The 14,601-nt window shown below is 62.5% G+C and overlaps 1 protein-coding gene across 7 annotated transcripts; it reads right to left on the reverse strand.

The window, feature by feature from the left end:
* Window positions 1-23: 23 nt before the first annotated feature.
* On the reverse strand, window positions 24-13,583 carry LOC134157195 (cullin-9-like). 7 transcript variants are annotated; one of them, XM_062605894.1, is made up of 32 exons: window positions 13,342-13,583; window positions 12,649-12,713; window positions 12,183-12,253; window positions 10,938-11,546; window positions 10,669-10,823; window positions 9,935-10,453; window positions 9,662-9,797; window positions 9,072-9,262; window positions 8,566-8,944; window positions 8,151-8,346; window positions 7,654-7,861; window positions 7,357-7,550; window positions 7,034-7,251; window positions 6,683-6,914; window positions 6,233-6,338; window positions 5,728-5,955; window positions 5,474-5,564; window positions 5,220-5,391; window positions 4,900-5,005; window positions 4,414-4,509; window positions 4,150-4,325; window positions 3,851-3,984; window positions 3,612-3,782; window positions 3,240-3,355; window positions 2,646-2,828; window positions 2,365-2,513; window positions 1,816-2,026; window positions 1,556-1,721; window positions 1,256-1,401; window positions 987-1,104; window positions 477-712; window positions 24-396 (listed from the first exon to the last, which is right to left on the reverse strand). In XM_062605894.1, exons 4-32 carry the CDS (start codon window positions 11,530-11,532, stop codon window positions 112-114), a joined length of 5,913 nt encoding a protein of 1,970 aa, XP_062461878.1. In that variant the 5' UTR covers window positions 11,533-11,546; window positions 12,183-12,253; window positions 12,649-12,713; window positions 13,342-13,583; the 3' UTR covers window positions 24-111. The 7 variants fall into 7 exon arrangements, with proteins under 7 accessions (XP_062461878.1, XP_062461880.1, XP_062461884.1 ...); XM_062605896.1 differs by having other exon boundaries at window positions 13,462-13,574; XM_062605900.1 differs by having other exon boundaries at window positions 477-679; window positions 13,342-13,568.
* Between the last annotated feature and the right edge of the window lie 1,018 nt (window positions 13,584-14,601).

The raw sequence follows: 14,601 nt of genomic DNA on the forward strand, positions 1-14,601 counted from the left end.
CACAATAATGAACTGAGAGCGGGTGGAACTTGGCTTGTTTATTGACAAGAAACCCCACAAGTACTCAGGAAGAGACAGACCGGATCCAGCCCGTGTCCGTCAAATCCTCCTCTACCTGAAAGTGGAAAAAGTCTGTCTCTTTTTGGCAGAGGCTGGTCTTGCAGCCGTCTTGATCTCCACAGTCTGGAAGGTGACCTGAGGCTGGACCTGGGAGGTAGGTGGTGTCGTGGGTTCAGCAGAGATGTATTCCAAGACATGAGGCCTCTCCTCCTGGCGCCGCAAGTGTCCCTGGTTCAGCAGGTGCAGGACACAGGACAGCACATCCACGCTGTGGCAGCAGAAGCTCAGGAACTGCAGCCCTGGCCCCAGCTCACCCTTCTGACAGGCATCAATCACCTACAGCAGCAAGAGAGCCCCACGCTGCAGTGTGGTGCAGCACCCAGGCAGCCCCGCTCTGCCCCTGGAGCCCTCCATACCCTAAACACGAGGTTGTCGATGTGGAGCTGCTTCTCCACCTTGAGGATGCGGGTGATGAGGCAGCACAGGATGTTCCTTTTCCTTTCCAGGGCACTGACCTCAGCCCTCTCTGGCCACAGGTACCTCTGCTGGGGCAGCAGCCTCAGGTGGCGCTCAGAGGCATGGGCCAGGGCTGCCTGGTTCAGCCGCAGCGTGCCTGAAGCTACACCGGGCCCAGGGTCAGCCAAGCCCCCAGCTGGAGGATCCCAGGACACGTGTGTGGCTGTCAGACCAGACCCTCCCATTGCTGCCATCACAGCTCTAGGCCCCATCCCTGTCCCCAGACATGGCCCCAAGCAACAGCACCACGCACCACCCCTGGCCCCAGCCCCACACGTGGCCTTATGCCTGACCCCCACACACAGCCCTGATCCCCCCCAGACAGGCTCACTCCAGCCCCCTCCCTTCCCCTCCACCCCGCTCAGGGCTCAGACCGGCGCCTCCCAGGGCTGTCCCAGCCCCACACTCACCTCCCACCGGGCAGCTCCACACCAGGACGCCCTCGCCATGGGTCAGTGGTGCCAGCGCGTGGTGCACCAGGTCAGCAGGGAGCCCTGTGACCTGCAGCAGGGCCTCCACAGCCACCTCCTGCCAGAGGCCAAGATTCACCAGCCACAGCCCGGTGAAGAGAGGGCAGCCTGTGCCCCTAACAGTGCTGGAGACCCCACCAGAAGGGAGGACATGGCCTTGCCATGCCCCAGCATCTGCTGCCTCATCACCCCACGACCCCATCTCCTACCTCAGCGCTGTTGAAGCACAGCAGGATGTACATCTGCAGCGTGGACACGTGGAGGATGCAGTCTCCAAACTGCAGCTCAGCATGGCCCAGCCACGTCCACTGCAACCGCCAGGGCTTTGTGCACTCCCAGCCCAGCAGGCTCTGGCCTGCAAGAGGCAGCATCAGTGCAAGGGGCAGCATCAGCACAAGAGGCAGCATCAGAGCAAGAGCCAGCCCTGTCCGGTCACCCAGCACACCCCTGCCTTTAGGCTCCTCCTGGCTGAGCTGCTGTGCAGGGCCTGGGGGCTGCCCAACACTCACTGCGCCTGCAGAAGTTGGCGAACTCGTCCAGAGGAGAGCTCAGCGCCGCCGAGAACAACCTTTGGGGCTGGTCCATGTGGCAGAGCAGCGAAACGGGCCAGCAGCGCGGGGACAGTGCCAGCACCGTCACCTCCGGCGCATCCGCCACCGAGGCCGTCCCCGGTGCCTGGCACGGGGACAGGAGCACGGCTCAGGACGGCCCTCAGGAGCCTTGTGAGGAACGTGGGCAGCCCCCGGCTCCTCACCCCAGCAGCACTCACCTCGTCCAGGCCCTTGTCCAGCTCCAGCAGCTGCTTGTCCTGCTCCTGCAGCTGGTAAAGGCGAAACTGCCGCTGGAGCTCCTCCGCCTCGGCCAGGTTGCTCAGCATGGCCTGGGGGAAGCGGCTGGGGAAGCACAGCCCGATCTGCTCCACGATGGCTCCTTCCAGCCACGACGGCCCTTGCACCAGGAGCCGGTCACCCAGGTAGTGCCTGCCACAGGCACCAGCATCAGGTCGGGGGCCAGCACCAGCCCCATCGCCATCAGCCACATGTGCCAGGAGACAGCCCTGGCTCCCGCCTACCCCCAGGGCACGTGGGCCCGGCAGCACCCATCTCCTCTCTCCATTGCCAGCAGGGAATGTGCCTCCACAGACAGGGAGCACCTGCGGCCACTCACAACCCTTCCCTCCAGACACCAGAGCTGGGAAAAGCAAAGCGGGAGCACCACAGCCACACACAGCCGGGCTCAGCATCGCCTGCACCTCCCCTGTCACGCCACAGCGCGGACCCCAGGCCCTCCGGTCCCATGCAGACACGGCACCCCTCACCGGTAGAAGTGCTCGAAGGTGTGGGCGAGCTCCAGGCCACTGAAGACAACAAAGGGCTCCAGGATCTGCTGCAGCGGCCCCGTGCTGCCCGCAGCCCTGCGCAGCTCCTGGATCTGCCTGTCCAGGTAGCGGGCAAACTGCTCACTCACCTGCAGAGGGACAGGGCTGGCTGCGGAGGGGGCTCACCCCTGCGGGGCGGCTGCAGGGCTGGGCTGGGGGAGCGGCCCTGGGGGGAGCAGCTGGGAAAGCCCCGGCACTGGTGCCGCGCTCCCTTGACTCACGTGCAGGGCACTAAGGAAGGAGAGCTGCAGCAGAGCCCCCGCGAAGCCCTGGCCCAGGGCCAGCGCAAAGGCAGCCTGCTGCCCAAAGAGCTCCTCCGTGGCACTGCGCAGGCGCTGGTACAGCCCGCAGTATCGCTCCACGAGGTCTGGTGCCTGCCCAGCTGCCTCCAGGAACCGCTGCACCTGTGGGACATGAAAGGAGAGGGGTGAGCCCCACAGCGGGATGTGGCTTTTGCATGCAGCAATGTCTTTTGACACCAACTGCCCAGATTCAGGCCAGCAGTCGGCTACCAAGAGCTTGTGGAGAGACAGGAGCACAGCCTAAAGGCTGGGCAGCAGCAGGACACTGCCCAGCATTGGAATACGTAGCCCAGCACTGTACCTGTCTCTCAGTCTGTGGCCTGAGCCCTGCCAAGGTAGCAAGCACAGAAGGGCTGTCCCACACCCCTCCAGGCCTTGCAGAGGCCAGGTACTGCCCTGCACCCTCCCCACACAGTGCCCAGGCCACTGTCAAGCCCTGCATGGCACTACACGTGTCTGGTGTGAGGTCCCACCTGCCCTCTCTGGCCCCACAGCCAGCCCTCCAAGCACTACCTGCTGCTGCACCACACCACGCCAGCACTGCGAGATGCCCCACAGGCTGCTTGACTTCTCCACCAGCTCCTTCGCAGGCCTGCCCGGCTCCTCCTTGTTCTTCCCCTGCTTCCCACCTGCCAAGGGACAACATCAGCCTCAGCGCGGCTCCACAGGCAGGCTCCGCACACTGACTGCCAGCAGCCTCCCCTCTCCCTGTGGGCTCAGTGCAGAGCAGATTCCAAGTGGCCACAGCCACTGCAGGGGCACAGCCACAAGCCCTTCCCGGCTCTGGACACTCCAGTGCCACTGGGCCCTCCCCAAGCCCCCCAGCACATCCCCACAGCCACAGCCCAGTGCTCCAGGCCAGCACCGTCACAGCCCCACGCTCACCTCGCGCCTCCTCCGGCTCCCGGCCACCAGGGTCCACGTGCACCAGGAGCTGGGTCAGGCGCCGCACATGGGAACCAAAGGCAGCACCGGGGCTTGCGGCGCGGCGTGGCAGCTCCCTGCTCTCCAGGTACTCGCTCAGCAGCCAGGCCAGGGGGCTGACGCCGTCGGGGTCTGCGAGCAAACCAGGCTCAGAGCGGCTGCCTCAGCCCGGGGCACGGGCCCGCGAGAGCACAGGGTACCTGGGCTGGTGATGCTCTGCACCAACGGGGTCACCAGGGCCTCCCAGCACGTCCTGCCCAAGGCCCGCGCCGCCTCCTCGTCAGGGAGGAAACGCTCGGCGAAGCCCTGCTCGTGCCGCAGCGCCCGGTTCAGCCTGCAACAGCCACCGGGCAGCACACGGTGCTGCTGATGCCTCGGGGACTCCCGGGACAGCAGCGCAGCCCCTTGCCAGGCACATCGAAGCGGAAGCCCCACTCGCCCCACAGCCAGGGCCCCTCAGAGACCAGGGATGCGGTGGCACAGCGAGGACACAACTCACCTGCCAAAGAGCTGCAGCAGTTGCCCCCGGTCCCAGCAGATCTCCTGGCACCAGGCATGAGCCCGAGCAGTGCAGGACAGGAACGCCCGCTGGCACAGCTTCTCCTTGAAAACGGGCCAGAAAGTGGGCTTGGGACCCAGCACCTCGATGCCACGCACACGGGTGTCGATGCCGCCCTGTGGGACAGAGCAACCCTCAGCTCCTCGGGCATGGCCCCAGTGCCACACACTGCCAGCTCCCTGCCCCAGCCTCCCACGCCCCTACCTGCTGGCACCGCTTCACCCGGATCTGGATGATGGGCCAGAAGCGGCTCATGTTCTCCAGCAGGATCACTCTGCTGTCTGATGGCAGGATGGTCACCTACAGGCAGACAGAGAGCCCTCAGCAAGCCAAGTGGCAGGCACCAGCCACCCTGCATGTTCCTCTGACCACCGTGTTAGAGCCATGGCCTCTGTCCCTCGCTGGGAGCCCCTACTCAGCCCAAAGGCACCCCGCACCAGGGCCCCATTCATGGCCAAAAGCCCCAGCATACCAGGCTGCTGTAGCTCAGGCTGCAGCATTGCCCATGCCCAAGCCTCCAGCACCGACTACAGCAAAATGGCTCCTGCAGCACAGCTCCTGCCATCCCCACCTCCCCATGGAGCATCTCCCAGGGACCCACACCAGGACAGGACCTTCCTGGGGCACAGCAAGGACCAGCCCACAGCTCCCATGCAGCCCCATGGCCTCAGCAGCCCTCAAGGGACTCACTGCATTGAGCTCAGTTCTGATGGCGGCAGGGCTGTCTCCCCCCAGCACCACGACACGGGCCGGCATGTAGCTGGAGTCCTCACTGGCCACCAGCATGCTCATCTCCCTGCAGCACAGCAGACGTGGTGCTGCCCAGCAGCCCCCACCTCCCCTGCCCTGGCCCCTGTCAGCCCCACACCCCACTGCCCACATCCAGCACCCCCCAGGACAGGGACCGCTGGGGCAGGGCTCACACAGGGGCCCAAAGCCCTCTCCTCCCAGCACAGCCGCCTGCCCTCTGGTACCCAAGGACCCTCTCAGCTCTCCCAGCCCAGCCCCACCTGACCACCACACCACACTGCATGTGGACAGTGATGAAGTGGGAGCCAGTGCTGCCGTTTGACTCCCAGTAGGTCATGGGGTTCCTGTCCGTGAGCTTGCTGGCCCTGTGGGGGTTGGAAGAGACCTCCACCTTCTCCCAGCACTTCTCCTCCTTTACTTCCACGCTGGAGCCTGTACGAGAAGCACACGGAGCCTCCAGCAGCCAGGCCGGCAGGTGCCAGGCAGGGGTACAGCACCCGCTCACCACACTCACCTCGGCACAGGTTGTGCAGAAAGACATCAAACAAGGGGATGCTGATGGGCTGGTGGCTCCGGCGGTGCTCCTCAATCTGCCCCAGCACCAGCTATGGGATGGGGCGAGGCTCTGACCGGGGGCCCTGGGTCTTCCTCCCCTCACCCGCCACAGGGCTGCGGCAGGCAGAGAGCAGGAGGCTGCCCCTCGGTGCCAGGGCCGCTGGATGGCCCCGAGACCCAGAGTCCCAGCACCGCGGCCCCCCCGAGGCCCACCTGGATGCAGCCAGCCAAGATGCTGGTCATCAGCTTCTTGGAGATGCCGGCGTGCTTCTCGCAGTCGGTCACCAGGGCGAGCAGGGCTGGCGCCAGTGGCGGAGCCGTGCTGTGCTTGTTCAGGGCTTTGGCCAGAGCCTCGTGGGTGCCCACACAGCACATCACCACCGCGCAGTCCTTGCTGGCAGTGCCCAGGCGGTGCAGGAAGCCAATGACCTCCTGCAGCACCTACGGAGCAGCAGCCATGAGCAGCCAGGACCGACCAGGCCCAGCAGCAGCAGCAACAGCAGTAGCAGTGCTGCCGCGCTCCATCCTCTCCACCCTGACACCGCAGCAGCACCACTGGAGCCTGGCGAGGCACGGCCAGGGCAATGCCAGCAGCCAGGACTCCACCACAGCTGCCGCTCCCCACCCCTCCTGCTGCACTGCCCACAACAGGCCGGGCTGCTGTGGCCGGTGGCTCAGCCAGCACAGAGCGCCGAGCACATCCCTGTGGGCCCCTCACCTCCCGGTCGCTGCTGTGGGCACTCAGGCAGCACACACAGGGCTCCACACACTCGTGCCAGGGCAGCACATCCTCCTGGTAACCGTCCAGCAGCTTGTTCAGGATCCTGGGTGATACAGGGGGCTCACTCAGGCCATGGCACACAGGCTGTGGGTGGTGTCAGAGGCAGCCCCGCTTCCCTGCCCCTCTGGAACACCAACAGCCCACACACAGGGACTGGGAGCCTTGACTCCCCTGGTGCCTCAGACACCTCATGAGCACCCAGGAACACGCTGCTCCATCCCCATATGGCCCTGCACCCCGGGACACCCCAATCAGCACCCACGTATGTGCTGGGATGCGCCCGCCCCTGGTGAAGAACAGCCCCACCAGGACCCCCAAACACGCACCGTGTGCCCTCAGCATCACCACCAGCACTCACAGCCCCGCTGTGGAGGCCCCTGCACCCACCTGAGGATGCTCAAGCTCACGGCCTTCTCTGCCCCCAGCAGCTCGAAGCTGCGCAGCAGCGGCCGGAAGCACCTCTGCTCCTGCAGCAGCCGGGCCGCCTCGCCAGAGGGGACAGGGCCCTGGCCGCAGAGCTGCCGCTCCAGGGCCACCAGCACGTCCTTGGACAAGATGCCGTCCCCCGGGCCGCTCAGAAGCCTCCGCACGTCCCCCAGGTCCAGTGGGGCCTCTCTGCCTGCCACGACAAGGACACGTGGGCCCGGCCCAGGCCCCAGCTCGCGAGGCGGCAGCGGGTGCTCTGCCCTGCCCGCGGCACAGCGGGGCCGTGGCACAGCGGGGCCGGGCAGCTGCTACCTGCGCTCTGCGGGCCCAGGGGCAGCCCGTGCTCCACGAGGCGGTTGATGGCGCCGAGGGCCAGCGTCGCGTGAGGGCAGCCGGGGCTCTGCCCGTCCCTCCAGCAGCTCTGCAGCACCGCGGGGAGGTCGCAGCTCGCCAGCTGCTCCGCCAGGCCCCGGTGGCCGTCCATGAGCACGTTCACCACCAGCAAGCCGTTCTGCACGCCCGACGAGCCCCTGCAGGGACACAGCCATGCGGGCGCCTTCCTCCCCCTGGCACCCGCCAACCCGCCTGCCCGCCTTGCGCATCCCACCCCTGCCGCCCTCCTCACTCTGCCCTACCCAGGGACCCTCCGCATGGTGCTCAGGGCGGCAGGGATGGCACTCAGCAGGTTTGCCGAGCCCTTGTTGGCGGCAGAGCCGATGCTGGCAAAGATCTCCCGAATCAGCTGCCCGTCAGCCTGCTTCAGGGGCGAGAGCTTCCCACCGGCACCTCCTGGCTCGGCGGCCACAGCTCCCACCAGCACCTTCAGGGCCTGCAAGGACAGCAGCAGTCAGGAGGGCAGCGGCCACCTCCGGCACACCGGGGTGAGCCTGCAGCCTGCCGACCACCCGCAGCATCCCCTCTGCCACACTCACTGCCAGGCCAGCCTGCTGCACCAGGGCGGAGGAGGCGTGCTGCTGCATGCAGGACAGCACGGCCCGCGCACCGCCCTCCATGGCGAACGTCACGCGCCAGTCGTACTTGGCCATGAGCAGGGCCAGCAGCCGCAGCGTCACCACCACCACGGCCTTCTCTGCCGCCTCCGTGGCCAGCAGCTCCACTGCCACCTTCACCAGCTTCTCCCTGCAATGGGAAAGGACACCTCAGGAGGAGCCTCCCGGCACCGCCGCTGGCACGCCAACACCTCGGGACCTGCCCATCACCTTCTCCCTGTCCACAGGGCTCTACCACAGCTGGGTCAGCCCCAGGAATGAGCCTGCCTGGGACCAAGGGACACAAGACCCAGCTTTCTTCTTGCTGAGCAGGCAGGGACTCAGTGGCCTTCTCACTCCCACCACCAGCACTGCCCCCCACCCTGCCGACACAGCCCTCCCCACCAGGCAGGAGGGGTGCACAGCACCCCACAGCTCACCCAACACTCCTCGTCCCCAGGCCACTCTGAGCTTTGCTGCCTTGCTGCTCAGGCTCCTCCTCCAGGATGTTCACGATGTGCTTGAGCCCCGTTAAGCGCAGCCCCAGCTCTGAGCTGCTGCTCTGGATCACATCCACCGCGGCTGCAATCTTGGCCAGGGAGCCCCTTTCGCTCACCCCCTCGGAGCTGCCCAGTGCTGGTGGAATAAGGGATGGATGCAGGTGTCAGGGCAGCACTAACACCCCCAGCAACTCCCAGGGTGCCACGCACCCACGGACCAGACCCACGGCCTTCCCCTCCCCAGACAACCTGCAGCTGCCTGGCCTGCCATGCCCTGCCCGCAGCTTTCCTCCCCGAAGGCAATGGAGCTGCCTCCAGCACCCTGCATGTGCTCCAGCGCTCAGCAGGCCATTACCTTTGCTCTGCTCCTCTGTCACCTCCGGCAGGAACAGCCCTTCCTTCTCCAGGAGCTCGCTGAACAGCTGAGAATCCGACTTCACCACCGCAGCGGGGGCTCGGGGCGGCTCTGCGGCTGTGGGCAGCTCTTCCTTCGCTCCCTCGGCCACGGTGGCTTCAGGGCTCCTGCAGCCAGCACCCTCCGAGGACACTGAGGTGCTCCGGGCACCTTCCTGCTCAGCCCCCCTGCTGAGGGAGTACTTGGTGTAGATGTGGGAGCCCCGCAGGTCACTCTGAGCCCTGCCCTGGCAACGCTTCTCCAAGATCTGCAGCACCTTCTGGGCCAGCTCCACAGGTACCGACAGCTGGACCAGGGCTTCTTCATCCCCCTCTGGCAGCTGCACAGACGGCGTCACATCAACCCTCACAGGCTCGCCACAGACCCTGCGCTTCTGGTGCTGGTCAGAGCCAGAGTGGACAGAAAAGCTGCAGCACCGCAGGCCCCCAGTGCAGCTCTCCCCATACCTGCTCTCCCTGCTCCTGCTGGATGATGCACATGACCTCTTGCTGCCCCTGCGCCTCCAGCTTCTTCACAAAGAAAAGCAGCTCCCACCACTCCGCACGGCTCAGGGCCTCTGCACCCTTGGTCGACTGCTCCCCCAGGTAAGGCAGGGAGTACAGCCCCCCAGAGGGCTTGCAGAAAAACGGCTGTGCAACTGCAGGAAGACAGAGCAAAGTCAGCTCTGCCCGTTCCACCATCCTCTGCTGCACGCCCCACATTCCCCAGAGAAAGAGCTCTCTCCGCTGTCCCACAGACTGCTGTGGGAAAGGCAGGTGACAGCAGGGCAGCCAGAGAGGGGGAACGAGCTAGAGGAGACCCTAAAAGCTGTAGAGATGGGCATTACCATCATCACTTGAACCTCTTCAGGATGTAGAACAAAAACTCTCAAAATGGGCACCTCTAGCTCACTGCTCCCCCAGCCTGTTCCCACAGTGCCTGCACCGGGCAAGGCAATGCACGCACACACCCGGCACCAGCAGAACCTGCAGTGCCAGCGTGCAGCTGCAGAAGGGCTGGGGAGGAAAGCTGCGTGCCCAGCTGATGGACTGCTCACCTGCTGCCAGTCTGCAGTTGCGTGTCAGGGTGGACACCTTCTCCTGGCCCCCACGCTCCTCTTGCCCTGAAGAGCCAATGATCTCCACCATGTGCCAGTGAACCCAGTACGTACAGCCCAGGGCTTGCCAGTACACCTGAGGAGGAGAGCGCGACGCACACCCGGCTGAGGGAAGGCAGGTCCAGCCCCGCTGCTCCCACACGTGGCTGCGTGTTCCCTGCACACAGCGCAGCGGGCAGAGCTGACAGCCCGCGCCGGCCCCGCAGAGGGTACCTGCACGGGCGGCGTGCCGTCGTTGCTCTGCCGGAAGTCGCCCTCGTCGCCCGCGCTGACCTGCTCGTAGTCCTCCAGCATGCGCACCCGCATGCCCCGCACCAGCCGCGCCTGCACGTACTCCACGTAGCTGCTGCGGCTCGGGAAGGCCGAGCGCGTCCTGAAGACGACGGGCTCCTTGGGTGCGGGAGCGGGGGCTGCTTGAGCAGCGCTGCAGGATGCGGCCCTGTGCTGGAAGATGGAGCGGGCGGCACGAGGCTGCGGCTCCTGCTGGGGCGGCAGCTCTGCCGTGTGGCTGCGGCCCCAGCCCATCACGTGCACCAGCTCCGAGATGAGGTTTGCCATGGCCATGCTGAACTCAAACTCCTGCTGCACACGGCTCTTCTCCTCAGTGAGCGGGCTGGGCACAGCACTGGCCTGCTGCTCCCCTCCCTGCTCCACATCACCGCCGAGCTGGTCCATGAGAGAAGTGACGCACAGGTAGCGCTTCACCAGCACAAACAGCAGCTTCCCAGGGATCTGCAACAAGCACGGCTCTCAGACTCTAACTGTGACAGCTCTGGACCAGCAGGCAGCAACAGAGACCTCTCAGCCCACCCTCATCTCCCCTCTCAGATACTCCATGGATGAGCCCTCCAACACCCCTCAGCTTCAAGCCAGACCCAGATGCTGTGTCAGCTCTCCCAGTACCCAGTCCTGCTCAGCAGCCCCAGCGCTGGCAGGGCTGCTCCTACCTGGGGAAGGTGAATCCCCTCAAAGGACATGCACTGTTCTTCAGAGGATATTGTGTCAGCAAACAGCTCCAACAAGGTGTAGCGACTGTCAAAGTCCATGTGCTGCTCAATGCCATCCTGCTGGCTCAGGGACAGCAAGACATAGGCCCGACTTCCTGCAATAACAGAAACTTTTTAGGCTCCCTAAAGATAACCCCTACAAAAGGGCTGGCACCCCTCAGCTGACCAGCAGCACCTCCTCAGGGACAATGAGCAGCAGCAGCCCTCACCTGCATCATGCGAAGCCAGGGCCCTCAGCATCTTGCCAGCACTGTGGCGGATTTGCTTGTCCTTGTGGCACAGCATCTTCATCAGCAAGTCAAGGGCTCCCGTCTCCTTGAAGGCACCCACCAGCGAGCCAATGCTGGCATACGCGCTCAGCACGTGGATGATGTTGAGGATGGAGGACGCAGGGGCCCGGGACTCGGCCATCTGCCGGCCTGCACGCTGCACCAGGCTCCTGACATCAGCCTTCATCTCCAGCAGCGAGGCTTCATCCCCCAGGACATCTGCAGCGGACGGGCTGGCTGCCTTCTCCCCTGTCACACGCTGCCCTTCCAGCTTCCTCTGGTCCAGCAGCGCCAGGCAGCTGGCACAGACCTCTTCTGCAGACATCCACATGGAGACGTTCTCCAGCTTCGTCTCCGCAGAGGAGGTGCTGCTGCCGCCCGCTGCTCTCTCCTCCAGGCTGACGATCCTCCACTGGATCAGGTACTCGGGCTGCCCATCATGGCCCCGCCGCTGCCGCAGCAGCTCCTCTGGGTAGGCCTGCAGTTTGGGTCCCAGGGGCACCAGCAGGTTGCCATTATGCCTCTCATTCACCATGATGGGAAGCGTGCCTGCAGAGGCAGAGGGGGAGCAGACGCAAGCTTTTATTTCTGAGCTGCATGCCAAAGAAAGCATGAGCAAGTGCCTCAGTCACTTGCTTGTAGAAGTGGCTGAGGCACAGCTTTTGATCCCAAAATCCTGCATGCAGGATAAAACCCTGAAGAAGACCCCGTTTTGCAGAAGCTCACATTCCCCCTCCAAGAAAATAAGTCAGCATTTCATATAAAAACCCTGTTCCCAGCATTAGTGCTAGACACAGAATGAAGTTCTCCCCCAGAAACTCAAGGCAAACTGGACCCATTTAGATCCTCTCATAAGACAGCAAATAACAGAGACCTGTTCTCATCTCTGCCACTGTCCACAACATGACTGTGCACAAGTTGCTACTTTTGCACTTCTGTCTTCCCTCTTGTTATTTACCATTTATATCTGTTTAGACTGCAGGTTCACCTAGAGCTCAAGGCTCTCTCACTGTGGAGCTTGAACTACAAGGCACTAAAAAATATAACCAGCAATTTCTTAGATCAAGTTCATATAAAACAAATTAGGTCACTATCTAGAAGCCACTTGGTATTTCCTCTTTGGTCTCTGCTTGGATATTCTTTGCCTTTACGATGGGAAAATTCAACAAAATTAAAGAATCTTACTCTCTGCTGTCAGGATGTTCTGTGTATCTCAGGACTACAAAGAGGAAGCCATTACACTTCTCTGCTTTCATCTGTGCAAAGAGGAGGATGAAATAATTTGCAGTCAAAGACTGAGTGCCAGCAATCAAGATTGTAGACAATACCACACACAATGGACTGACTTCACTGCTACAAGGGATGCCAGATCAGAGTCTGACAAGAAGATGCTTAGAGATGCTCAGGCAGCTGGTAGTGGAGGCACATGAACAGGCCCTTTTGTCATTTACACATACTAGCAAGAGAAGCAGGGAAGCCACATGCTGTTTGGCTGATGGTAACACAAGCCATTCTTAAAAGAGGAGTTAACATACATAGGAAATAAATCAACCCATGTACAACCCAAGAACACACTTTCAGGATGATGACAGGTACATTTAAACTGTTTCCCAGGTACAGAGAGAAGCCTGAACTCCCAAGAAATTCATACCTGCCTTCAATTAAGCCTTCCTTGGAGCCTGCAGCAAGCCAGCTAGGAATTGTCTGGCAGTCTCTCTGTAATAAAAGGACCAAGTTACTGTCTTGTGCTTTTTACGTATTTAGATGCCACATCGTAAGTCAGAAAATATTGTGCTTATGCAGTGTACAAAAACCCTACCCCAAGACGCTCACACACAACAAAAAATCATAGTAAACCACAAGCCTCTGCAAAGCATCAGTTTGTTTGATAACTGCACCCTGTCCCCACATCATGAAAAACACTCTTTAGAGAAGAGCTGCCAGAAGGGGTCCAAGCAGATCTGTAACCAGGTAGGGAAGGATCTGGGTTAAGGGCACCTGAAGAAGCAGCTGCAATGCGTATGATGAACGAGGCACGCTACAGCCTATGACAACCCACAGCGAAGTTGCTCGCCTGCTTCAGCACATGAAACTTACTAGAGGAAGTTTCAGAGTCGCGGCAAATGAACGTGGCAGCCACGATGTGAGGTCCGTAAAGCACCAGGACACCCGGTTCAGAAGAGCATCCCACCGCCCCCCCGGCACTGCACGGTCGGTTGCCCTAGAGCGTTTTGCCTCAGCAATGGCCGCCGCGGGAGAGACCCGTCAGACCCGTTCCGCACACCTCGACAACCCCCGCGCCACCTCCCGGCCTCCTCCCTCACCGCTGCCCCACCGTACCCACCCCAGCGGGACAACGGATCCCGGCCCCGGCGCACGGGGAGGCGGCTCGTCCCCCCACATCCGCCTCCACACGCGGGAAGTCGCGTCCCCACCCGGCACCGTTCCGGTTCTCCTCCCGCACCGGTAACAGTCCGTGGCGGCGACGCGGCCTCCGCCACAGGCGACGTGAAGCAACCCCGGTCCCCGCCGCCTCAGAGGCGGGGCACCAGCAGGAGCTCCGCGGCCCGCGCCCACCGGCAGCTCACCGCGCTTCCGGGTCCCCGCCGCGCACGAGAGCTGCGGGAGGCGAGGTCGCCTCACGCTCCGCGCCTGCGCTCTGCTGCCGCGGGCCTGAGCGTGTCGCTGGGGCTCTAGCGGCGCCGGCCGTGCGGTGCTGCGGCGCAGCGGGACCGGGGCCGAGCCCGAGCCCAGCCGCCCCCTCCGCGCCCCGCGGTGCGCTGTCGGTGCTGGCTCGGTGCAGAGGGAAATGCGAAAAATCAGAGTATTTTCTGGAGACGAGTTAAAAAATAGAGAGCTCTGGAGCTGAGGGGTGCACGTGCCGGAGCTCCAGGTGCTTGCGCTGCGCTGGGGTGAGTCCTCTGGTCCTTTGTGAGAAGGTGAAAAGAAAGCAAAAGGGTGCAGAGCTGCCTCAGCCTGTGGGGACCGTCCCCTAAAGTCGTGGCATCCACAGTGGACTCTTGTGTTTGCAAGCCAGGCTCTTGATTTCTCCATTAGTACATGTAACCTCTGTTGATGCTAGTGATGCTCTTCTCCTAGAATCCCGTGGATGCATTTGAAAACTCTGTGCTTCCCATTAACATGTCGTTTTCCTTTCCCATTCACCTCCAAGGCATTGTCCAAATTCAGAGGCTCTCACTGCCACCTAGTTATATCATGCTTTGCCTTTACCAGTCCATCTCTGTGGAGATAAACACACTCTGTTTGCACTAATGAAAAGGAAAATCGCTTCGTAAATACCACACAACTACATAAAAGTTGATGCTGCTCACACAACCACTGCTATTTCCCTCTGTTCTCCCCAGCTGTTACTTTGTGCATGTACAGCACGTGCAACCCTGCTGTGTTTAATGTCACAAACACAAGGTGGTGATAATGCTCCGCAGCAGGACACGCAGCCTTTCTGGTACCATCAGCTGGCAACATCCCATAGCCAAATTTGTCACCAGCGGCCAGATAGGACACAGGCATCTTGTGATGCTGAGAGGTTTTCTGTGGTATTCATATGCCCTGCTTATGTCTTGGCTCTGATGGTCTTGATACC

This window comes from Pezoporus occidentalis, unplaced genomic scaffold (assembly GCF_034315485.1).
Source record: "Pezoporus occidentalis ecotype Australia unplaced genomic scaffold, CSIRO_AGI_Poc_V1 ctg93, whole genome shotgun sequence".
NCBI lineage: Eukaryota > Metazoa > Chordata > Aves > Psittaciformes > Psittacidae > Pezoporus > Pezoporus occidentalis.